The sequence below is a fragment of the Schistocerca gregaria genome, chromosome 3 (genome assembly GCF_023897955.1).
Source record: "Schistocerca gregaria isolate iqSchGreg1 chromosome 3, iqSchGreg1.2, whole genome shotgun sequence".
Taxonomy (NCBI): Eukaryota; Metazoa; Arthropoda; class Insecta; order Orthoptera; family Acrididae; genus Schistocerca; species Schistocerca gregaria.
The window spans coordinates 359,351,757-359,376,488 of record NC_064922.1 but is presented as its reverse complement, the minus strand read 5'-3'; the positions used below and the strand labels follow the sequence as shown (position 1 = coordinate 359,376,488).

General features: G+C 42.4%; 1 protein-coding gene across 7 annotated transcripts in view; it reads left to right on the top strand.

Annotated features, from left to right (window-relative positions):
* LOC126354052 (anoctamin-7-like) overlaps positions 1-24,732 on the top strand; it is a 725,127-nt gene that overhangs the window by 641,669 nt on the left and 58,726 nt on the right. For 2 of the 7 annotated variants that reach the window (XM_050003404.1, XM_050003409.1), the window contains exons 7-9: positions 7,439-7,610; positions 8,301-8,558; positions 12,023-12,243. The exons of 3 other annotated variants lie outside the window; for them this stretch is intronic. In XM_050003404.1, the coding sequence (XP_049859361.1) occupies positions 7,439-7,610; positions 8,301-8,558; positions 12,023-12,243 (651 nt within the window). The remainder of the gene's footprint in view (positions 1-7,438; positions 7,611-8,300; positions 8,559-12,022; positions 12,244-24,732) is intronic. 2 more of the 7 variants (XM_050003407.1, XM_050003406.1) reach the window with 2 other exon arrangements.

The following is a 24,732-nucleotide window of genomic DNA, read 5'->3' as shown; positions in this document are numbered from 1 at the left end:
ACACACGCGAGACAGATTCTCTCTCCCCCCATCTCTCTCTCTCTCTCCCCCATCTCTCTCTCTCTCTCTCTCTCTCTCTCTCTCTCTCTGGCCCCCCCCCCCCCATATGTGGGTGCTGCTCTCCTTCCGGCTCATTGGCCTTGCGGTCACTTCCCCTCCTTCCTCTCTTATACTGCTCACCACATTATGACCTCTGTGGTAGTGACCACTTCCTTTTCTCTCATTCCCTTCCCACCTCCCATTGGCTAGCTTACTCTGCTGGGCTTCACATAGTGATGATTGGCCTCTATATACCTCCCAGATCATGTTCAGACATTCTTTGTCACGTTGTATTGATGAAGTGGTGTGTAATCTGTTTGATAAGACAGTTTGCCCTGCCATTCCCCACTCGACAAGCCTCACTTGCTTGTTCCATCCTGGAGTGTGGCTATTGCCAACACCATCCGTGATAGTCACGGCACCTTGCAACACATTAAGTAGCAGCCATTCTGTGCCAGTTTTATTACCTTTAAATTTCTTCATGTCAAAGCCCATTACTTTGTGAAAGCCAGGATTGCTTGATTTTAAGACGTTTATTTAAATTACTAGTTTCAACAGGATCGTGCTGTCCTCTTCAGATTGGCATTACACTTCGCATACATGTTCACATGCAAAGTATAATCCCAATCTGAAGATGACAGCATGATCAAGTCAAAACTAATAATTGGAATGAAGGTCTTAAAATTAAGCGATCATAGCTGTCACAAGAAATACATATATAAACAGAGATCGCTCCAACAACATGTGTACATCTGGTAGTACATGCCCGATAGTTAATCAGACAAGAACATGAGTGTGTTGGGAATGCTTTGTCTCCTCCCTAGGATCTTCTGTCCCTTCATCAGGGGTGTGTGGACTACACTCCGAACCCTCCCAGATTGTCAGTGGCAGCCTTCCATTCCAGGCCTTATCACTCCAGGTGGCTTTTGCACAGATCCATCAGTTGTTGTGGAACACTTTGCAGCTTATTTTGCAATGTCATCAGTATCAGCCTCCTATCCAGCCGCCTTCCTCGTCCAGAAACGGGGCTGAAGCTTCCCACTTAACATTTTACCCCTTGTCAGTTCGAATCCTACAATCAACCTTGTACTGAAAGGGAACTTCTTTTGGCCCTCTCTTCTTCGCACAGTTCAGGCCCAAGACCATGCATAATCAATTGCTTCAACACCTCAAACCTCCGTGACGACAATATCTCTTCCAGGTGTTCAACTGTATTTGGCTCCAAGGCATTTTTCCCTCTCAATGGAGAGACATTATTGTGGTTCCTGTCCTTAAACCTGGCAAGAATCCATAATCCCTTGATATTTACTGTCTGATTAGCCTGCCTAAGGTCCCTTGCAAGTTATTAGAATGGATGGTTAGTCATCAGCTCAATTGGGTCTTAGTATCTCAGGACCTTTCATCTTCTTAACATTGCAGCTTTTGTGTGGGACCATCTCCAGTTGATCATCAACTTTCATTGAAAACAGGCCTTTTCTCAGTGCCAACATCTTGATGCTTTTTTTCTTCAATCTTTGTAAGGCCTACAAAGCAGCTTGACACCATCACATCCTGCTTACACTCCATGAATGGGTTCTTTGGGGGCCCTCTACCTATTTCCCAGTTCTTGTCCCACCGGTTGTTAAGAGTTCAGGTTGCCACCCTTCTTAACTCTCCACACACTCCATATTAAGTATCCTCCTTCTCATTGCTGTTAATGGACTTGTGGCTTCTGCCAGACCATTAGTCACCCCTGCTCTGTATGTGAATGATTTCTATATTTACACTAGTTCCCACTCATTGGCCTCTGTGAAATGACAGCCTACCACTATCAATACAGACGGACACAATTTTGAACGAGTAGAGAAATTAAGTACCTAGGTATAATTCTATCAAATAAAAGTGAGGTTGAGAAAGAAGTTCCACAGAGAATAGTTAATGCTAATCATGACTTCTTTTGTCTCAATAACTTATTCAAGTCACACTTGGTCTCACAAAATAGCAAGATCAAACTTTACATGGCACTGGTAAAGCTGGTTCTATCATTTGGCTGTGACACATGGGCAACTTCACACACGCTTGAAGAGTGCATTTGAAAGGAAAATGCTCAGAAAGATCTATGGGCCTACATTCAACAGAGAAAATGGAACATGGGAAATGAGGCAAAAAGAGGACTTGTACCAACATTTTGTGAATGCTGCTGATGGTAGGACCATCAGAGGATGACGACTCTGGTGGTTGGGACATGTCTTAAGAGCTGGAGAATCTATCCCCAACTGAGTGTTCAGTTCCCTGAAAGACGTCAAAGAGGTCATCCAAGGACTTGCTGGAAAGATAGGCAGATGAGGACATTGCAGAACGTAGAACCAACAGCATCCCCAGAAGATACAAAGGACAGAAGAAAGTGGAACATCTGCCAGAAATACCCGCAACTGTGATCAGGACAATGCTCCCTCCTGTGTCACTGTGTTATTGATCTTTGGATAGTGTGTGATTAATGCATATGTTGTTCTGAGCTTAATTGACCACTTTTACTCTCACTTCAGTTATGGATTTGTGCCAATTGACTTACTCCATCACATTCTGCAATGTGAAAGGCATAATGCAGGTAACTGTGCCATGACACACCAATGTCCAAATAATTTGATACTAATTGACAGATACGCACATTTTAAACCTTTCCAGTTGGCCTACTTCTAAACTAGGTAGCTTACAATTTGATACTAGATATTCACTTGCATATAACCACTCTGGTTTCACAACTGTATCAAAGTGTTTTAATTTCTACATCTACATCTAATTTGAGTCATTTTAATAACCTTTATTTTCCTTTGAGAAATTACAAACATTGTTATTATTATTATTATTATTATTATTATTATTATTATTTCTTTCTTATCTCAGATGTTATGTCTGGTCAAAAGTAGAAAGTGACGCAGACCTTGATCAAGTGTGACATCCTTTTAACTGTATGGTATATGTTATATTGCATTTAGGAACTTTTGGCTAATTGAACATGCATCAATAATTACAGATTTCTGTAGTTGTATAAATAAGTTTGGATGTAGCCATATTGCGTTGATGTACTGGTGGATATTGTGTGGTATGACTCCTGTAGTTGATAGTATAATTGGTATAATGTCAACTTTATCCTGATGCCACATGTCCTTGACTTCCTCAGCCAGTTGGATGTATTTTTCAGTTTTTTCTCCTGTTTTCTTTTGTATATTTGTTGTATTGGGTATGGATGTTTCGATTAGTTGTGTTAATTTCTTCTTTTTATTGGTGAGTATGATGTCAGGTTTGTTATGTGGTGGTGTTTTATCTGTTATAATGGTTCTGTTCCGGTATAATTTGTATTCATCATTCTCCAGTTCATTTTGTGGTGCATACTTGTATGTGGGAACGTGTTGTTTTATAAGTTTATGTTGTAAGGCAAGCTGTTGATGTATTATTTTTGCTACATTGTCATGTCTTCTGGGGTATTCTGTATTTGCTAGTATCGTACATCCACTTGTGATGTGATCTACTGCTTCTATTTGTTGTTTGCCAAGTCTGCATTTATCTGTTGTTGTATTGGGATCTTTAATAATATGCTTGCTGTAATATCTGGTGTTTATTGTTTGATCCTGTATTGCAATCATGAATCCTTCCGTCTCACTGTATATATTGCCTTTTCTTAGCCATGTGTTGGATACATCTTGATCGATGTGTGGCTGTGTTAGATGATACGGGTGCTTGCCATGTAGTGTTTTCTTTTTCAAATTTACTTTCTTCGTATCTGTTGATGTTATGTGATCTAAAGGGTTGTAGAAGTGGTTATGAAATTGCAGTGGTGTAGCCGATGTATTTGAGTGACTGCTTTCTGTATTTTGCTAGTTTCTGCTCGTTCTATAAAGAATTTTCTTAAATTGTCTACCTGTTCATAATGTAGGTTTATGTCGATAAGTTCCCTTCCTCCTTCCTTTCTGCTTAATGTTAATCTTTCTGTTGCTGAATGTATGTGATGTATTCTGTATTTGTGGCATTGTGATCGTGTAAGTGTATTGAGTGCTTCTAGGTCTGTGTTACTCCATTTCACTACTCCAGATGAGTAGGTCAATATTGGTATAGCATAAGTATTTATAGCTTTTGTTTTGTTTCTTCCTGTCAATTCTGTTATCAGTATTTTTGTTAGTCTTTGTCTATATTTTTCTTTCAGTTCTTCTTTAATATTTGTATTATCTATTCCTATTTTTTATCTGTATCCTAGATATTTATAGGCATCTGTTTTTTCCACCGCTTCTACGCAGTCACTGCGGTTATCCAATATGTAATCTTCTGGTTTAGTGTGTTTTCCCTTAACTATGCTATTTTGCTTACATTTGTCTGTTCCAAAAGCCATATTTATATCATTGCTGAGTACTTCTGTTATGTTTAGTAATTGGCTGAGTTGTTGATTTGTTGCTGCCAGTAGTTTTAGATCATCCATGTATAGCAAATGTGTGATTTTGTGTGGGTATGTTCCAATAATATTGTATCCATAATTTGTATTATTTAGCATGTTGGATAGTGGGTTCAGAGCAAGGCAGAACCAGAAAGGACTTAATGAGTCTCCTTGGTATATTCCACACTTAATCTGTATTGGCTGTGATGTGACATTATTTGAATTTGTTTGGATATTAAGTGTGGTTTTCCAATTTTTCATTACTATGTTTAGGAACTGTATCAATTTCGGATCTACTTTGTATATTTCCAATATTTGTAGTAAGCATGAGTGGGGTACACTATCAAAAGCTTTTTGGTAATCAATGTATGCGTAGTGTAGCGACCTTTGTTTAGTTTTAGCTTGATATGTCACCTCTGCATCTATTATCAATTGCTCTTTACATCCTCATGCTCCTTTGCAGCAGCCTTTTTGTTCTTCATTTATAATTTTTTTCTGTGTTGTATGAGTCATTAATTTCTGTGTAATGACTGCAGATATTATTTTGTATATTGTTGGTATGCATGTTATGGGGTGATATTTTGCTGGGTTTGCAGTATCTGCTTGATCTTTAGGTTTCAGGTACGTTATTCCTTGTGTATGTGTATCAGGGAATGTGTATGGGTCTGCAATGTAACTGTTACATAATTTAGTTAGATGTGAAAGTGTTGAGGTGAACTTCTTTAGCCAGAAATTTGCTATTTTATCTTTTCCAGGGGCTTTCCAATTGTGAGTAGAATTAATTGCTTTAGTGACTTCATGTTGCAAAATTATCACTTCAGGCATTTGTGGTATCATCTTGTATGTGTCTGTTTCTGCTTCTATCCACCGTGCATGCCTGTTATGTTGTACCGGGTTTGACCATATGTTGCTCCAGAAGTGTTCCATGTCTGTTATGTTTGGTGGATTGTCTATTTTAATGTGTGTGTTATCTATTGTCTGGTAAAATTTCTTTTGGTTTGTGTTGAATGTTTGGTTTTGTTTCCTTCTAAGTCGTTTGGCCAATGCTTGTAATTTCTGCTTCTTTTCATCTAATTGCTCTATCGCTTCTTGTTGTGAGATTTTACCTATCCTTTTTTGTTTTTTGTCTGATATTTCTTTTCTTATAAATTGTGTTAGCTGTCCAATGTCTTTTCTCAGTTTTCCTATTCTGATATGTAGCCTGTGTTGCCATGCTGGTTTTGTGGGTTTCTTCTGTGTGTTGGTTGGTTCTGATCTCTGCCTAGTGCGTATATTTAGTGTAGTGAGTGCTCCTATATAAACCAGTAGTTGTAACTCTTCCATAGTTGTGTTTTCATTTATTTTGTTGTGTATGATTGTATTGATAGTTTTTATTGTTGTTTCGACTTGTGGGTTATTTGGCGGTCTATGCAAGAATGGTCTAATGTCTGTATTTGTGTCTTTGTATTCTATATATATCAGCTGAAATTTTTCTTCTATATCTAACATGTGTGTCACTTCGTGTTCTATTTTTACTTGTTCTGGTGGCAGTCTTAAGATTTCGTTTTCCTCTGATTGTTTAATTGATGCGTGTTGTTCTTTGTTTGTTTGCTGTGGGATGTGTGAGTCCATTACTGTATTTTCTTCTTCTTCTTCTTCTTCTTCTTCTTCTTCTTCTTCTTCTTCTTCTGAGTGCACATTATTTTGTTCCAGTATTTGTTGTCCTTTTTGTTTGATGTTTTCTAATCCTGACTGGGGTATCCTGTTATTTTTTTATTATTACACAGATCTGATCAGCTAGTCGTTGTTCTGTTAAAAATTTCAATTCTGGGTATCTGGTAATAAATGTTGTACTTGTGATCTGTATCCAGTTGTGTTGGTTCCTAGGTTTGTTGCTTGGTAATAACAGAACATGAGGTGTCGATTAACTTCATCTGACCATCTCATCCTCTGTCTTTGTTTTCCTTCTAGGGTGGTTGCAGGAAGCATATCCTGCAAAACACCTCTATTTGGATTTAAATCATTTTCCAGTTGGCTAGCAGTGTCGTTACCATTGTGGGCGGGCATAGGGTTCAAGCGTCATCCCTGACCATGACGGCGCTTGTCCGAGGCTTTTTCAGTTGTCCTGAACCAACTAATCACACTAAAAGGGGGGTTAGCCCTATTAGTGGTTTGTTCTTTTCGTCGCCTTTTACGACTGGCAGAACATACCGGAGGCCTATCCTTTTCCCGGGCCTCCACGAGGATTATTATTATTATTATTATTATTATTATTATTATTATTCAATCACTGAATTTAATTAAAAATCAGTTCAAGTAGTGTCATGTACTATTTATATGGAATAAAAAATAAAATTAAGTTTTTGGCTGTGGTGTGCAAGATGTGACACCAAGGCTTTGGGTGCAACCTTTCTTGCACAATTCGCCATGCTCTTAGTGCTGAAAACTTCATATGTGCTCAATATTTCTCACCTTATTCTTTTCTTGTTCTGATATTTGAAGAGATACTGTACCTATTAGGAGTATTTATTTGCAGTATAATGTACTGTTGACAGTTGTGTTACATTTTGATAGTTTCATTTCATTTTCCTCAACACAGTACTGTGTGAAAAATTCATAGGAGAGTATAAAATCTGATGAGAAAGTCTATCAATATTGCTAATGTGGAACTGACATTGAAGTGTAATAATCTACCTTGAGATGGTATCCTTTGGGCATAAAGCAAATTACAGTGTAAAGAGAGGCTGCCAGTAGTGCATTCATTGAAATGGCATCGAACTGAGCAGTAAGTAAGCACAATTCTCAAAACTTCCAAAGCTGTTGAGCACACTATTCCACATCAACATGCAAATTCTTGTAGCAGTTGGTCATACCTAAGTCACTGCTGTGACAGTCCTCCAGAGTCAGTCAGCACTAAATATAAAACAAACTATTGATGGTTTTTTACTGAGTAGTTGTTTTATTACTTACAGAGACTGATAATAAATAACTGATAAATTCTTCTTTATTGCTAAGGGACCTTATGAAGTGAAGAGAAGAACTGACGGCACACCGCTAGGACCACTCAATCCCCGTCAGGTCCTCTATGAATACTGGGCCCGTTGGGGAAAGTGGTATAAGTACCAACCACTTGACCATATTAGAGAATATTTTGGTGAGAAGATAGCAATCTACTTTGCTTGGCTTGGTGAGTCACTGAAATCCTAGGACGAAAGTTTAAATTACATGTGGAATAACTGTTTCTTTATGTATCCACCTATTATTTCTGTTACATTTTTAATTTCCAATACTTTATTCTTTAATGTTGTTTGATTGCAAACATGCCCATCTAAAGATGTTTTAGTGTGAATTTATATCTTTGGTCAATGATCCGCAAAGTTTGCTTAATATAGCAGTAAGAAAACAAATAATTTCCTTCTGGCAGTCACTAAAACTGTATAGTAACATGAAATGACAAAGAAGTTAGAGGCTTAGTAAAAGGTCTGTTATTGGAAAAAGTAAATTAAGAGAATAACAAAGAGATTCACAGAAAGTAGCACTGGTAGAAGAGAAATGAATTGCGTTCCATGTGAATTTTCTGACATATATTTTCTCCCACTTTCCAATGTATTCAGTCACTTACTCTTTTTCTTGCTTCATCTGGCATGTATCTTCTGAGCCATCTGTGTTCTTTTTCATGTTTTGCTTGATGAATATCAGTTTCTGATAAGCCAATATTTATTGACTTTGATAATTGTATTGTTTGGCTCCCTCTCTTTTGAATGTACCTACATTTATTGTTCCAATATTGGCCACATATGTAACAGCCAATGCTTAAAATTTTTTTTTGAACTGTGAATAAGATAGGATCATTTTTAACACATTTTTAAAACTGCAGGTTTCTACACTGGATGGCTACTGCCTGCTGCTGTGGTTGGCTTGTTGGTCTTCATGTATGGTGTTTGCACAATGCACTCAAATAGACTGGCAAAAGAAGTATGCAGTAGCCAAGGACAGTTTAAGATGTGTCCTCTCTGTGATGTGGAAATTGGTTGCAATTATTGGGACCTGAGTGATGTTTGTGGCTATGCTCAATTTGCCTACCTCTTTGATCATCCAGGCACAGTCTTCTATGCAATTTTTGTTTCATTTTGGGGTAAGTAATTTATTTTAATGATGAGAACGGTAGTAGTAGTAGTAGTAGTAGTAGTAGTAGTAGTAGTAGTAGTAATCTGCTTCAGTTGTTGCCACCAACTAATACTTTGCAGCAGTAAGATGCTATACTCACATTATGAAGGAATGAGTTTATACTCAGTGTCCAGTTTGTGTCATCCTAGTGTTTCTATAAAATAATTAAAGCACAAGCCAATTCATTAGTTTTGGAAAAGGTGATAGCTAACTTCTTTATCCGATCCTATCTTGTGGTCAGTCTGTAATCTTGTCACATAACTTTCATGAGGGGCAGCCATGTTTATATATTGACTTAAACATAATTGCTGTGTAGCATATTGTATAGGCTAGACTGCCAGTCAGTGTCATATAATGCTGCTTACGACAATGTTGTCAGTTTCAAGGCTGGTTCACAGGCTATGCTGCTAGTCCACCCCACTCCAACACCAGCTTCTCTAAATTTCAAGGGTGAAAACAGTCATTCAATAATTTCACTTCAACAACCCTCCAAATATCAATCTCCTCCTGTCCCCATCAATGTACCTACACTCGTGTATCTCCAACCTGTTGCCCCACTGACTTCTCATGTTCTCTTCTGTTTGTAGGCTCAGTGTACTTGTCATGGTTGTCTGTTGATATTGTGATCTCCCTTCTCCTACACCAGCATAGTTACTGCAGATATATGCAGCTATCTCTGCTTACTCTCAGGAGAGATCTCCCCATGCACCACCACAGTCACCTCCCCATATTCTTATCCTCCTCTGCTCCCTGCATACACCAGCCTGAATGTAGATGACAGCTGTATTGAAGAGTTTTATCAAGTAACATTTCTAACATATGACATTTATCAAAATGTGGAGTGTTCCATATCTGCATGTCATAATACTTTCAGGACACATATATTTGCACAAGAATGGTCAATGTGTTTGATGTCTTGTAAGGATCCTACCCACAATCATATAGGCCACAAATTTTCAAGATAAGTATTTTGTTATTCCAGTCTTCTTTTACCCATTTGAGTGTAGATATGGTGGAGTAGTGAGATGGAGAATAGTATTTGATTTTGGTTGCTAGTACTATTGTTCAGTTCACTGTTAACTCCTGTATTCATACAGAGTGAGAAGTTTTGTTACAACTGTATCACCACATAATTTTCAGGTTTAGAGTGAGATTATAAACATAATGCTGCAGTGGCAAAGTGAATTTTCAATAATTCAGTAAAGTGTTTACCTGTCGTCCTGCTGTTATGAATAAATTGAAATTCTAACCATACCAGAGGACCTGTCAAGCTTATAGTACATTTATTTTTTGCATATTTTATGAAAGAAAGTACATGAAATTAAGTTCTAGTTAGTTATTAGTTGTCTTGGAGTATGATAACAACGTCATCTATTTTATCTAGTGGTAAAAAATACTAGTATTAAGAGTTTTCCAGTGCAAGGAAACAAAAAAAAAAAAAAAATACAAGGAAATCTCAGTAGAACTATGAAACATCAATAGAATGCTATAATTATGAAGAGACACTAAACTAGATGACTTTTTTCCTGTAGCATTTGTTGTTCCACTCTTCCACACTGTTCACTCTGTTTTGTGCATATGTCTGATTTTCATAGATGAGATGTATGTTCCTCATTATCAATATTAGGTGAATTTATGGGACACTTACGTGGAACAACTGTATGGGACTGGTTATATTATGTGGCTGATTCATCTTAAAAGGGGAGGGTGTGGGATGGTTCTCACTGGTTTGGCTCAAACTTTGTGAATAGAAGCAAGTATTTGACCTTTCGAAGTTCCTAAAATAATTTACATGAGTGGTCCATAGGAAAATAGAAAATGTTCTTTGAAAGTTTCTTGACCACGTTGTGAGTGATGTTTGAATAACAACCGCACAGTCAGTGGTGTGGTGCAGTTGGTGAGTGTACAGAATAATTATTCATTGTATTTTATTTCTCGCAATTTTTAACTACCAATTACAAAATTTAAATATAGTTTAACAGTTTCATTTATTTACATAAAAATATATATAATTTACAGCTAGTTATAATTGCTTTAATTTGAATAATGATTATAGTTAAAGGAGTCAGTTTTCATAACTGGATGTAGTTATGAATGGAAATAATGTTTCTGAAAATTCGAGCAGGGAATTACCTGTTTTTTATTTATTGCAGGCAGCTACATTACATATTTTGGCCAATAATCATCAAAGAAACATTTAAAACATAAATGTTGTTCACGGCACACACACTTTATGACTGCATTTTTTTTTTCAGCATAAACATTTTTCTGAAATATGCTTCAGTGGAAAGCCTACTTCATTCACATTTTTAAATGGAGGCTTTTCCCTCTATCAAGTTTGATGCATACCAAGCATACTCAATCATTGGATGAAAACAGGAGCAGTAAACTGATGCTGCATGATGTGCATCTTTCCTCAAGAATAATTCTTGCTGTTTTTGTAGCATATGTAATCTTTTAATTAGATGTTTGACTTGATGATATTTATATAACATGGTTGAGTAAGAGGAGTACATACTTTATAGACCCTTACAATATCTCAGAAAACAGTTGAAATCACAAACCATTAGAGATGAGTCATTTAAAACAATCCATGTTTAACTATATTCATTATTCAAATTAAAGCAATTGTTATTAACTGTAAGCTGTTTTTACTAATTTTATGTATATAAATTGAACTGTTAAACTATATGTAGATTTTAACATTGGCAGGAATAAAATACAATAAGCAAAAAAATGGTTAGCAGCAGGAATCAAGCTGTGCTGCCAAATTATCACACTGTACACACCACTAAAGGCACAATTGTTACCCAAGTAATCACTCACAATTTAATCAAAAAACTTTAGTGTGTTTTTCTCATTTCCTATGGCCCACTCAGATGTAATATTTTAGGAGTTTCAAAGGGTCATATGCATTCTTCTACTCACAGAGTTTGAGCGAAATTGATGAGACCTGTCCTGCACCATCCTCTTGTTAGTGTTCAGTGAAATAGCTTTTTAAACACGAAATTTGCATTTATTACTCACTTTATCTCCACTATTCTGCTTCACAAACAACTTTGAAAGCCCCTGCCATTTAACTGAAAGCGACTGTAAGTAATAAATACTTCAGTTCCTTGAACCTTGTGTGTGTGTGTGTGTGTGTGTGTGTGTGTGTGTGTGTGTGTGTGTGTGTGTGTGTGTGTGTGTTTTAGGAGTTTCAGAGTGACAAGTTTGACATTTGAACTTATAATGAAAGTAATAACACAATCAATGAAAGATGAAGGCCTACTTGTCCCAAATAGAGAAATAGAAACAAGTATTGATAAACAAATGCTAAACTGCTGCTCTTTGACAATTCAAGTCTCTACAGAACTAAGCAGTAAATTCCTAGTAGTGTCAACACAGCCCCAGTAATGCTTATACAGTGCCAGTTCTACTCTTCTACTACAGCTGTAACTTTCCTGGAGTACTGGAAACGCAAGTCTGCGAGCCTGGCTCATCACTGGGATTGCATGGGGTTCCAGGAGGAAGAGGAACGGCCACGGCCAGAGTTCGCAGCACGTGCCCCATTTCTGGAACGTAATCCTGTTACTGGAGTGAGGGAACCAAGCTTCCCTTCCTCCTTACGGCACAAACGCATTGCTGCAGGAATTGGAATAATTTTTTTGATGGTGAGTTTCTTAATCACATTTTCTCATGCATATTCAACTTTATGTTAAGTAAGCATATTTTGTTTTGTAATTTGCATAACTTTTCAACTTATTTTCTACTCTTGTAATTACATCATGAAGGATGATAGGTGGAGTAAGAGTTTGAGAGGTTTGTAAGTTTACCACATCCTGTCTAGATATTCTATGTCGAGTGATGTGAAATGACAAAAATATTTTTATTTGATGTCTTATTTTTACATTTTTTATCTTGAAATGTCACTCACACTTATTGTTTGACAAAATTAGTAAACATCTGAGGTAAAACAGTTTACAACATGGTACAGTGTAGGATCTGCAACATGTAAACTAAATCTGCCACATGAGAGATAACTGCCCTAGTGTAGCTCCTTTTAAGATTTCCTCCTCCTGTCCCTCTGAAACAGCAATTCTGCCACTGTGATGCTTTCCGAAACAAATTGGAAGCAGACAGAATTAGACAATAGAAAGCATAAACTGAGTCAGAGAGATATCCAAAAGAAATTCATGATCCATATCATCTCTCCAGAAAGTCCTGAGATTGATTTTACTCCTGGCACATAAGCAACATTAGCACAGGAACTACAATGGTAGCTTGAACTAAAGACTGTAAGTGACAAATGATCAGTCAGTCAGTCAGTTGTGAGCAGGCAGTGTGAAGTAGTGGATGTGATGCCTTAATGTGTCAACATTTTTGTCAACAAATCACAGTGGAGAAACATCTCTAAATCAAATGTTCAATACATTATCTAGGATGGTTTGAAGAAAAGTGTGTGTAAGATTTAACCCTCACACCTTGACTCCCAAACAAAAAATGATGAAGTAGGGATACCTGCCATAACTCGATTGAAATACAAAATGCAGACAACTCTTTTCTGAAAAAAATCATCACAGGTGATAAAACTTGGTATTATCAATGCAGCCACCCACAAACCAGTGTAGTGCAGAAATTCACATGAAAAGTCAATGATGTGATGATAACTTTTCTTTATTTTTAACTATCCAGTCTCAAAACTTTTTGTACTGCTGTGGTGCATCATAAAGTCTCACCAGACAATTGAGTTGTTGTTAAGAGGAGAAAGGCTTCTAGTCTAATATATAAAGGAGCAAGCACCAGCTTCTTGCTACTGCTTTTTAGTGTATGTTCTAACTCAGTTTATTTTGTATTGATAAATAATGAAATTGATAAGTAAGTAAAATGAGGATGTATTGAATAGGATTGGGGAGAAGAGAAGTTTGTGGCACAACTTGACCAGAAGAAGGAATCGGTTGGTAGGACATGTTCTGAGGCATCAAGGGATCACCAATTTAGTATTGGAGGGCAGCAGGGAGGGTAAAAATCGTAGAGGGAGACCAAGAGATGAATACACTAAGCAGATTCAGAAGGATGTAGGTTGCAGTAGGTACTGGGAGATGAAGAAGCTTGCACAGGATAGAGTAGCTTGGAGAGCTGCATCAAACCAGTCTCAGGACTGAAGACCACAACAACAACAACAACAACAACAATAAATAAATATTCTGTACGTAATCTTTCATTGTTCCTGAAGTTTCACTGTTACACCTACCAATATAGAGGGAGGCTGTATTACACCACTATATATGACATCAGTGCTCTCAAATCCAACTGGAATTTTAATGTAGTATGTCTCAACAATACTGAAGCTGAAGTAAGTAGAAATCGAAAATAAGATTTCAGTTGGGGTCCCCCTCAGGGGGCTCGCGGTCCTTTCGTGAGTACGTGCGTGGCGAGCACGGGGCCCCGAGCTATTGCAGCCTTCCTTCTTTTTCCGGGCTGCATTTCCTTTCCCTTCCCCTCCTTTCCTGTCCTTCATCCTTCCCTCCGACCTCTCCTCTCCCTCTCTTGGTGTCCCTACTTATGGTGTCCCTCCTTATGTTGGCCCTGCTATTCTCCTGGTTCTGTTGACCTTGCAATTCGGCCTTGTTCTGTAATTCCTTCATCCTTTTGGTATTCTCTGGTCCCCTCTGGGGTTTGACCTCCATCACTAAATTTTCTTCCGTAGTGTGAGCCATTTGGGGAAGAGCACCTTACCTAGTGTCTCCGGCGTGTGCCATCATCGATTCCATCGTTTCCTTTACGTCGTTGTTTGACGCTAGGGTCCATAGCCAGCACGGTAGCCAGCCCGTGTGGTGGGGTCGCTATGTACCCTTTTGGTTGAGCCCCCTGAAAACACAGGGATCACACGTCTGATACCTGAGCTGTGACCTCCTCATGTAAGCCTAGGAGTGGTTGCTTGTCGTCCTGGAGCATCAGAACTCCCAGCAATGGCCGCCGTGCCAGACGGCCCTTGCTGTGGCTGGGTGGCGCCCATGAGGAGAGCCCCTGATCGGAGTGGGTGGTATCAGGGCGGACACTATGCTCATGAAACGCATAAGAGTCCACAACTCTGGCCGTTCTCCGGCCGTCTCTTTGACTGGAAAAGATTCTTCACGTGCTGCTTCCTCTGCCCCTTCCGCCTTCCCTTCCGTGGCTACCCCCTGGGAGGAGGGCCAGGCTCGTCGGCTGGGGGCGAAACCTTTCCCTCGCTATCTGGTTTGCGCCAGAACTGATGGGGATACTTTTACTCATACGAAACCTATGTTTTTTGTTGAACACATCGAAGACAAGTTTGGCGAGGTGGACTCTATCAGCAAGATGCGGTCTGGGTCGCTGTTGATTAAAACTGCTTCAGCTACCCAGTCTGCAGCTCTCCGTGCCTGTACCCATCTTGGTACGATTCCTGTGTCAATTACCCCACACCAGTCCTTGAACATGGTGCAAGGTGTAATTTTCCATAGAGACCTCCTCCTTCAATCTGATGAGGAACTTCGGGACAATCTAAGCCGGCGGGGGGTTCACTTTGTTCGGCGGGTTCAGAGGGGTCCGAAGGACAACCGCGTTGACACTGGTGCCTTTATCTTGGCCTTTGAAGGGGACACCCTCCCTGAGAAGGTCAAGATTATGGTCTATCGGTGTGACGTGAAGCCATACATCCCACCACCTATGCGATGTTTCAAGTGTTTGCGTTTTGGCCACATGTCTTCGTGCTGTTCGCAGGCCCCCCTCTGTGGTGACTGTGGACATCCGTTCCATGAGGGAAGTTCCTGTGTTCCCCCTCCTGTGTGCGTAAATTGTCGTGGGAATCATTCTTCACGGTCACTGGATTGCCCAGTGTATCAGAAAGAGAAAAAGATACAGGAGTATAAGACTCTTGATCGTCTCACCTATACCGAGGCCCGTAAAAAGTATACACGCCTTCATCCAGTGACCCTGACAACTAGTTACGCTTCAGTAGTATCTTCACCCCCTCCTCCTCATTCCTTACCCCAGTCCCGAACCCCTTTCCTCCCCCCTCCCCCTGCGGTTCCCACACCATCCCCTCCGGGCATCGCTTCCTCTCCCCGGCTGGAGAAGTGTCCTGCTTCTTCGGCGTCTGCCGGTCATGGGCGCCCCTCGCGGGATCCCCCTTCCCGGCACCTTCCAGGCCAAAGGTCTGCTGCCACGCGGCCACCACGAGAACCACGGTCTGCGGGCCCCCAGATCGCCCGCTCTCTTTCTGTTCCCGATCTTGCTGTGGCTGGCTCCATTTTGTTGCACAGCCCTCCACGATCCCAAACAGAAAGAAAGAAGAAGCACAAGTCCCGGGACAAGGAGTCTCTGGTGTCGCCAGAGGTCTCGTCCCCATCTTCACAACCTGTCTCTGACCTGTTATTCATGGATGTCGCCCCCTCCTTGTCGGTGACGGGTGGTGACCCACCGGCATGATTGACATTAGCCTGTTCACCCCCCAATTGACTCATCGTTCTTTGGCTATCCAATGGAACTGTAATGGCTATTACCGTCACCTACCGGAGTTGCAATCCCTTCTTTCGTTTTACTCTGCGGCTTGTGTGGTTCTACAAGAAACTCATTTTACTGGTGGTCACTCACCAACCCTCCGTGGCTTCCGTGCTTTCTGTCGAAATCCGGTCGGCCCCCTACGGGCGTCTGGCGGAGTTTGCACGTTGGTCCGAATGGACATTGCCAGCACGTGGATTCCTCTCCAAACTACATTGGAAGCAGTTGCTGTTAGGATCCACCTGGACTCTGGGGTCACAATTTGCAATCTGTATCTCCCTCCTGACAGAACTCCTACACCTGCCTCCTTAAGTGCCCTCCTTCAGCAACTTCCTCCTCCCTTCCTTATACTTGGCGATTTTAATGCACATCATCCCTTGTGGGGCAGTGCATTTCCATCTAGTCGGGGTCATCTCATTGACCAGTTTATTACCGACCACGACTTGTGCCTTCTTAACGATGGCTCCCCTACCCATTTCAGTGCCGGTCATGGTAGCTTTTCTGCCATTGATCTTTCTCTCTCTTCTCCCTCCCTCCCTCCCTCCTCCCTTCCCTAAAATGGTCACCGCACGACGACCTTTGCGATAGTGACCACTTCCCGTTGATTCTCTCGCTCCCTTCCCGCTCCCCCATGGACAGATCACCTCGTTGGTCCTTCCAACGTGCCAATTGGCCTCTGTATACTGCACAGGTCGTTTTTTCTCCCTCATTGTCGGATGGTATTGATGATGTCATACGTGACATGTCTGACGCGATTGTTCACGCTGCTAGCCTTGCTATCCCGCGCTCATCTGGACCATTTCGCCGCCGGCAGGTCCCTTGGTGGAGTTCGGACATTGCCGTTGCCATCCGTGATCGCCGTCGAGCTTTGCAACACCTTAAGAGGCATCCATCCGTTGCCAATCTTATTACCTTTAAACGCCTTCGCGCAAAAGCCCGTTACTTAATCAAACGGAGCAAACGAATGTGTTGGGAACGCTTTGTTTCTTCCCTCGGTTCTGCTGTCCCTCTGTCGCGGGTATGGGCTACACTTCGCTCTCTCCAAGGTTGCCATCGGCAGTCTACCCTCCCGGGTCTTCACCTCCCGGATGGCCTTTGCATGGACCCGTTGATTCTCGCGGAACACCTTGCGACCCATTTTGCAACAGCGTCGGCATCAGCCTCCTATCCGGCTGCTTTCCTTCCTCAGAAACAGCGGGCCGAAGCTTCCGCCTTATGTTTTACCCCCAGCCAGTCAGAATCATACAACGACGCTTTTACTGAATGGGAACTTCTTTCCGCACTCTCCTCTTCTCATGATACGGCCCCTGGCCCAGACTCCATTCATAACCAACTGCTTCAACATCTCAGTGCTCCACAACAGCGACATCTTCTCCGGGTATTTAACCGTATTTGGCTCCAGGGTGACTTCCCTTCTCAATGGAGGGATAGCATCGTGGTTCCCGTCATTAAGCCCGGTAAGAACCCCCTGTTCGTCGACAGCTATCGGCCAATTAGTCTGACGAACGTTGTTTGTAAGTTACTTGAACGGATGGTAGCCCGTCGGCTCACTTGGGTCCTCGAATCTCGGCGTCTGTTGTCCCCTTACCAGTGTGGCTTCCGAGAGGGATGGTCTCCGATCGATCATTTACTTCGCTTGGAATCCGCAGTTCGGCAGGCCTTTTCCCAGCGCCGCCATTTGGTTGCTGTATTTTTCGACCTTCGCAAGGCCTATGATACGGCTTGGCGCCATCATATCTTACTTACACTTCATGAGTGGGGTCTTCGGGGCCCACTCCCGATTTTTATCCGCCAGTTCTTGTTTCATCGTTCGTTTAGGGTTAGGGTTGGTACAGTTTTAAGTTCTCCGCGAACCCAGGAGAGTGGCATCCCTCAGGGTTCCGTATTGAGTGTACTTCTGTTCCTCATTGCTATAGATGGACTTGTGGCCTCCGTCGGTCCTTTGGTCACTCCTGCTCTGTATGTGGATGATTTCTGCATTTGGGTTAGTTCCTCTTCGATGGCCGCTGCAGAGCGGCAGCTCCAGGGTGCTATACGGCGTGCCTCTGCATGGACCATCTCACACGGATTTCAGTTTTCTCCTTTAAAATCGCGAGTGGTCCACTTTTGTCGCCGTGTGACAGTCCACCCCGATCCAGAGCTCTATCTCAATGCACAACGATTACCTGTGGTCCCACAGTTTCGTTTCCTTGGCCTTCTTTTCGACAACAAGCTCACTTGGCTGCCTCATATCAGACGCCTGAAGATAGGATGTTTCCGTAAACTAAACGTCCTTCGCTTCCTTGCCCACACCTCTTGGGGTGCTGACCGTTCCACTCTCCTCCACCTTTATCGGGCCTTAGTGTTGTCTCGCTTGGACTATGGTTGTCAAGTTTACGGTTCAGCTGCCCCTTCTACATTGCGCCTCTTGGATCCGGTCCACCATCGTGGTATCCGTTTGGCCATCGGTGCCTTCCCGACTAGCCCTGTTGATAGTCTCCTGGTTGAGGCTGGGATCCCCCCCCTTTCCGTTCGGCGCTCCCAGCTTCTGGTTTCGTATGCAATCGCTGTCCGTTCCTCTCCCACTCATCCTTCCTTTTCTATCCTGTTCCCTGCCCAAGGAAGTCGCCCACCTGACTCCCGCCCTTGGGCGGGTTTACCGGTTGGGCTCCGCCTAGCGTCTCTTCGCCGTGATTTTCAGCTTCCTTCCTTTTCCTGTATCCCACGTTCCCTCCCCAACACACCTCCTTGGTTAGTTCCTCGGCCTCGAGTTCGGATGGATCTCTGCCGAGGTCCGAAAGATTCCGTTCCCCCGATGGTGTTCCGTTGTTTTTTCCGCCGCATTTTATCTGAGTTTCGGGATGCTGTTGTTTTTTACACTGATGGCTCTAAATCTGCTGATCGTGTGGGCTATGCCTTCACCTCCTCTGTAGGCATGGAAAATCATCTCCTGCCAAATGCATGTGGGGTGTTCACTGCGGAATTGATGGCGGTCTCCCGGGCCCTGGCCTTTATTAAACAGTCCAAGCTCAATCGCGTTTTGTTATGTACAGACTCAATGAGTGGCCTTCAGGCACTTGACCAGTGTTTCTCCCGTCATCCCTTGGTCTCCTCCATCCATGACCATCTCGCTGATCTCCACCATGCTGCTTGTTCTGTTAGCTTCCTTTGGGTCCCTGGCCATGTGGGCATCCAAGGAAATGAGCTTGCTGATCGTTTGGCTGGGGGAGCAGTCACTTATCCCCCATTCCCTGTCACCCCTCCTGTGGCGGATTTACGACTTCATCTCAAATCCCACTTTGCGCAATCATGGGCCACATCCTGGGAGGCTACCTCCTTGTCTAATAAACTTCATGCGATTAAGGTGACACCTGTCCCATGGCGTTCTTCCTTACGCCTCTCGTGAAAGGACTCAACCACCCTCTGTCGTCTTCGCATCGGCCATATCAGGCTGACCCATGGTTTTCTTTTGCGTGGTGAGCCACCCCCACTTTGTGGTTGTGGAACTTTCCAGTCAGTGGCCCACATTTTGGTGGAATGCCCCCTTCTTTTAGCTTTGCGTACTAAGTACAGACTTCCCTGCACTTTACCCTTAATATTAGCAGACGATTCCCGGATGGTTGAACTGGTTCTCAGTTTCCTCCGTGAAAGTGGTTTTTATTCTCAGTTTTAAGGATTTTCATCTCCCTCTGGAGTAGGGGCAGGGCGGTGAGGGTTGGGATGTCTCCCACTGTAGGCTGTGCTTGGAGATTCCTGACTCCCCTCCCTGGCCATGTTCCTTCTTTTTTCCCTTTTACTGTATTTATCGCCTTTTAGGTTTGTTTAATCCCTTCTACAATCCGCCCTTTTACACTCTGGCGGTTGAACGCTTTTAAATAGCATGTGGTCTTGCTTGTACTGCATCACAGGTGGGATATTTCCTCTCTTGAGGTTGCCCATTTACTGACTTCCCTCCTTGTGTTTTTATCATTGACGACACAACTGCACTTTTTTAGCCTTTTACCTTTTACCTTTTATCGTTTTTGACTCTTCTGAGCTGTCCCTCTGTCGGAACTGACCGCCTTTGTAACAAGGGACTGATGACCTTGCTGTTTAGTCCCTTCAACCCCAATCAACCAACCAACCATCAGTTGGGGTCAGTCATAAGGATATTTTACAGATGAGAAATGATTGACTTCAGAACAACATTATTATATCACAAGGTTATGGTGTTCATGGGTAAACATTTTTCTGCCTTCATTTGATTAAAATTTTATATGCAAATGTTTAATATTTTTAAGATTCCATTATTATATCTTTTTATGTAGATGATTTAGGAGTAAAGCAAACCATTCATCGAATAGCAATAGCAGTCTGTCTTTAACAGGTGTGCAGCAAAGAAGAATGAAAAATTTCAGCAGATGGACTGGGGTAAGGTTATGTCATGTAGTGGAGGTAGAGGGAGGAAGGCGGAGGAGGGATTGCAGATGGGTAGCTAGTGTCTCGGAGGAAGGCAGCAGTCATACAGGATAGGAATGCATGTGATAGAAGTGGCAGATAGACAGGCTAAGCAATCAACTCACGGGCACAACAAACATGGAGGTGTGGTGCGTGATGAGGTTGAGACAGAGGCATGAATTTGGAGGGGTTGACAGGTTAGAAGAAGGGGAAACTGTTGGCTAGAGGGCGTGAGGACAGTGGGTTAGTGGAGATTTAGGTGAGGAAGATCGCAACATCGGAGAATGACTTACAAGGATAACTCCGTTCTATGTCATTCAGAAAATGTGGTGTTGGAGAGAAGGGTCCAAATGGGATGGGTTGTGAAGGAGCCATGGAACTTGGCTATGTTGTGCCACTGGGTGGTAAACTGTTCTTGGCAGTGGCTGTTCATTTTGTTAGACAGCTGGTAGGTGGTTGCGCCCACATAAATTTCTGTGCAGAAGTTGCGGCAGAGCTGGTATATGACATAGCTGCTTTCACAGGTGGCCCTGCCTTTGATGGGATAGGAGAAGCCTGTGACAGGACTGGAATAGGATGTGCTTGGTGAGTGAATTGGGCAGGTCTTGCATCTGTGTCTTCCACAGGGAGTGGGAGTGGCATACGGGTAAAGCAGAATGTTGTGCAGGTTGAGTGGACAATGGAATACTGCTTTAGGAGGGGTGGGAAGAATAACGGAAAGGCTGTCCCTCATTTCCAGTCATGATGGTAAATAATCAACACCATGGCAAAGTATGTGGTTCATCTGCTCCTGTCCATTAGGGATGATACTAAGAGATTCTTGGGAATGGAGGGAGAATTAGGGGTGTGTGGTATGGTATTGGAAACCTTTTTATGCACTAGATTTATGGGATAGTGTCTGTCTGTGAAGGCTTTTGTGGGCATACTGGTTAAGGGAAATATTATCAATGCAGGTATGTCATTACTGGATGGCCAGGTTACATAGGAGTAGCTTTTTGGTGTGGAAGAGCTGACAGTTGTCAAAATACAGGTACATGTCAGAGAGGTGGTCAATGTCCAGAAAGGTGACACACTGGATTGATGACAATGAGGTGAAGTGAATGGTAATGAAGGTAGGATATCATGGTCATGGGTCCAGAGCATGAATATATCATCACTGAATCTGTACCAGTCAAGGTATTTGGAATTTTGGGTTTTGGGAGGCTAGGAAATTTTCCCTTTAGGTGGCCAATAAACAGGTTGGAATAGGAAGGTTTCATACAGATGCTTATTGCTCTCATGGACTGGTTTAAACATCTTCACATCAAAAGAGTAGTAGTTATGTTTGAGGGTATAATTGGTAAGGTGAATGATGAATGAGGCAGTTTGCTTGGAATCCAAAGGACTTTGGAAGAAGTGGTGTTCAGTTATGGCAATGGCTAGGGCACATGAGATTTTGGTGTGTACGTAGGTGACACCAACATAATTAGTAGGGATCTAAGTGTTAAAGGGGTGAGGACGGTTGTGAGTTGGTGAAACAAGTGGTTGGTATATTTTATAGGCTAGACTATAAGCAAGTGGTTAGGATGTTGGTCAACAAGAGTGGAGATTCTTTTAGTGGTAGCACAATAACCAGCTACAATGGGTACAGGATTGTTGGGTTTGTGGATTTTGGGAAGCATCTAGAAGGTGGTTTGTGTGTGTGTGTGTGTGTGTGTGTGTGTGTGTGTGTGTGTGTGTGTGTGTGTGTGTGTGTGTGTGTGTGTGTGTGTGTGTGGAGGGAGGGGGGATTCTGGGAGGAGCCTGAGAGGCCAAGGATTTCAATTATGATTAGATTTCTAGGATGGTAGTATTATGGCAGAGCCTGTAGGTGGGAGTCAGTTGATAGTCTTCTGTCATGTAGTCAGGCAGCTCATCACAACAATGATGGAGCCTTGTCTGCAGGGAGAGTAATTAAATCAAGGTATGTTTTGAGGATTCAAATGGCTGTCCTTTGTTCTGTTGAAAGGTTTGGTTTCTTGTGAAAGGACCTGAGGAAGGATTTTGAGGCCTAGCTAGAAGTAAGGAATTCATAGAAGTTGATCACAGGGTGGTTAGGTGGTTGGGGGGGGGGGGTGTTGCAGTTGGATGGTGATGAACTGGGAGAGGTAAGGTTCAATGTTTTGGTTGGAGGAATAGATAGCAAAGAAGTATTTCCACTGCAGGAGTTGGGGGGAGGAGGAGAGATGTCTTTGAGTCCAGCGTGGTTAAACCGGGGTGTGGGGCTGAAGGTGAGGCCTCTTCCAAATTAAAACTCTTACCCTACAATACCTAGAAGTGCACTCCAAACACCACCTCCATAAATTAACAGATATGTTGACATCCTACTCCATACTTGGAGCACTGCTACCTACCAACACCTATTCCACTCACAGTGAACCACTCATCAATCTCTCATAGCAAAGATACCATGCCATTTTCCACATCCTCCAAAGCTCCTTCCCAATACTTCAAAACTTCCAGAACAATAACAAACCCAAAACCCTGTTCTTAACCCATCCCCCAAAAACCCTAACCCTCAGCCCCACAACCACATTGAACCTACTCTCCTCTCCTCTCCTCTCCTCTTCCTCCTGACTGCTACAGTCAAAACACTTCTTCACTACTAATCCCTCCAACCAAAGACATTCTAATCCCAATATTGAATTCTGCCTCTTTGACTTCATACTTTCACTGTGGCCCCTCTCCTACCTAGCCACCCCTAGGAATCTCTTGTCTCCGATTTGGCTTCCCAAGAAGACAAACTTCTTGACAGAAAAAGGACTGACATTTGCAATCTCAAAACAGACCCTGATTTAATCATCCTCCCATAGACAAAGACTCCACCATTGTCACAATGAATCACAGTGTGCAGCTAACAGAAGGCTACCACAAACTGTCAATTTCCCATAGCTTAGCTTCAGAGACCAATCACTTCCTTCACCAATTCTCAACCATCCCCACTCCATTACTACCTGGATTCCTTTCTGATACTGTTGATGTCTCCTCCCTATATACCAACATCCCTCATGCTCAAGGCCTTGCTGCTATCAAACAATACCTATCCCATTGTACTTCTGGCTCCAAGCCCACTACCTCACCTTACCAATTGCATTCTCACACACTTCTACTTTTTCTTTGTGAGGAGGTTTTATAAACAAATCCATGGAATGGCCACAGTCACCCATTGACACACCCTCCATGCCAATCTGTTTATGGCCCCTCTTAGGGAACCTTTTTAACTTCCCAAAAACCCAAACCCATTTGCACCCATAGGTGGCACAGTGATGAGAATTTCCTTTCCCAATATCCTGAAGCTCTGAGAGTTCAATCTGTGCTTTACAACGTGTCCCATTTGGAGCTTTCCCTCCAGCACCAGCTTTTCTGAACTATGCAGATGGGAATTATTCTTGCAACACACCACTCCCATAATCTACCTGGCCTTAGTCTCTGTTAATCTGCTCTCTCTCATAACTTCTACCAAATAGTTTCCCTTTCCCTGTCCTGTCAGCCCCTCCAAATCCATGCCTCCACACCATCATCATATGCCGCAACTCACTGTCTTTGCTGCCTGTTTGTCACATTCCCAGCCCAAGCACTTGCCATCTCTCCCTCATGCCGTCCTATGATGCACAACTGTTGTCTCCCTCTGATCTGTTAGCTACCTATCTCCAACCCTCTTCCTGCCTCTTTCTCCTTCCACCCACACCACCTAACGTAACCCCCACCCCAGTTCAACTTCTGAACTCCAATCCCAGCAGTGTGTGTGTAGTCTAGCTCATAGAAGAATTTCTACAAAAAGCTGGTGAAGTTTTTATTCTTTTTCATGTGTTTGTCAACACTTCTGCTGTTTGGTGTGCCCACAATCTTCAGTATTGTACTTTTTTCTATGCATACTTTACACCATCAGTTTATTCTGTATCATTATTGTCTTCCTACCCCAGCACTGCTCTCACTCTATGTGACTATGTTACTACCAGTAATCTGAAAGTGTGTGGCTTCCTTTGCTCAGTTTTGTTTATTTCAAGTATACCCCTCTCACTTCATTGTGCTGCCTTCCAAGGCATTCTTACAGGGCAATTAATACATCATATTCTTTATAATGGAAGACAGAATGTCATTATAGAGGTCAGCAATAATAATGAAGCACTTGTACAAAATTAGGTCATACTGATTGTCATGCCCTTAACACTTCCCCCTCTGTCATATATTTATTGCTGTGTGTT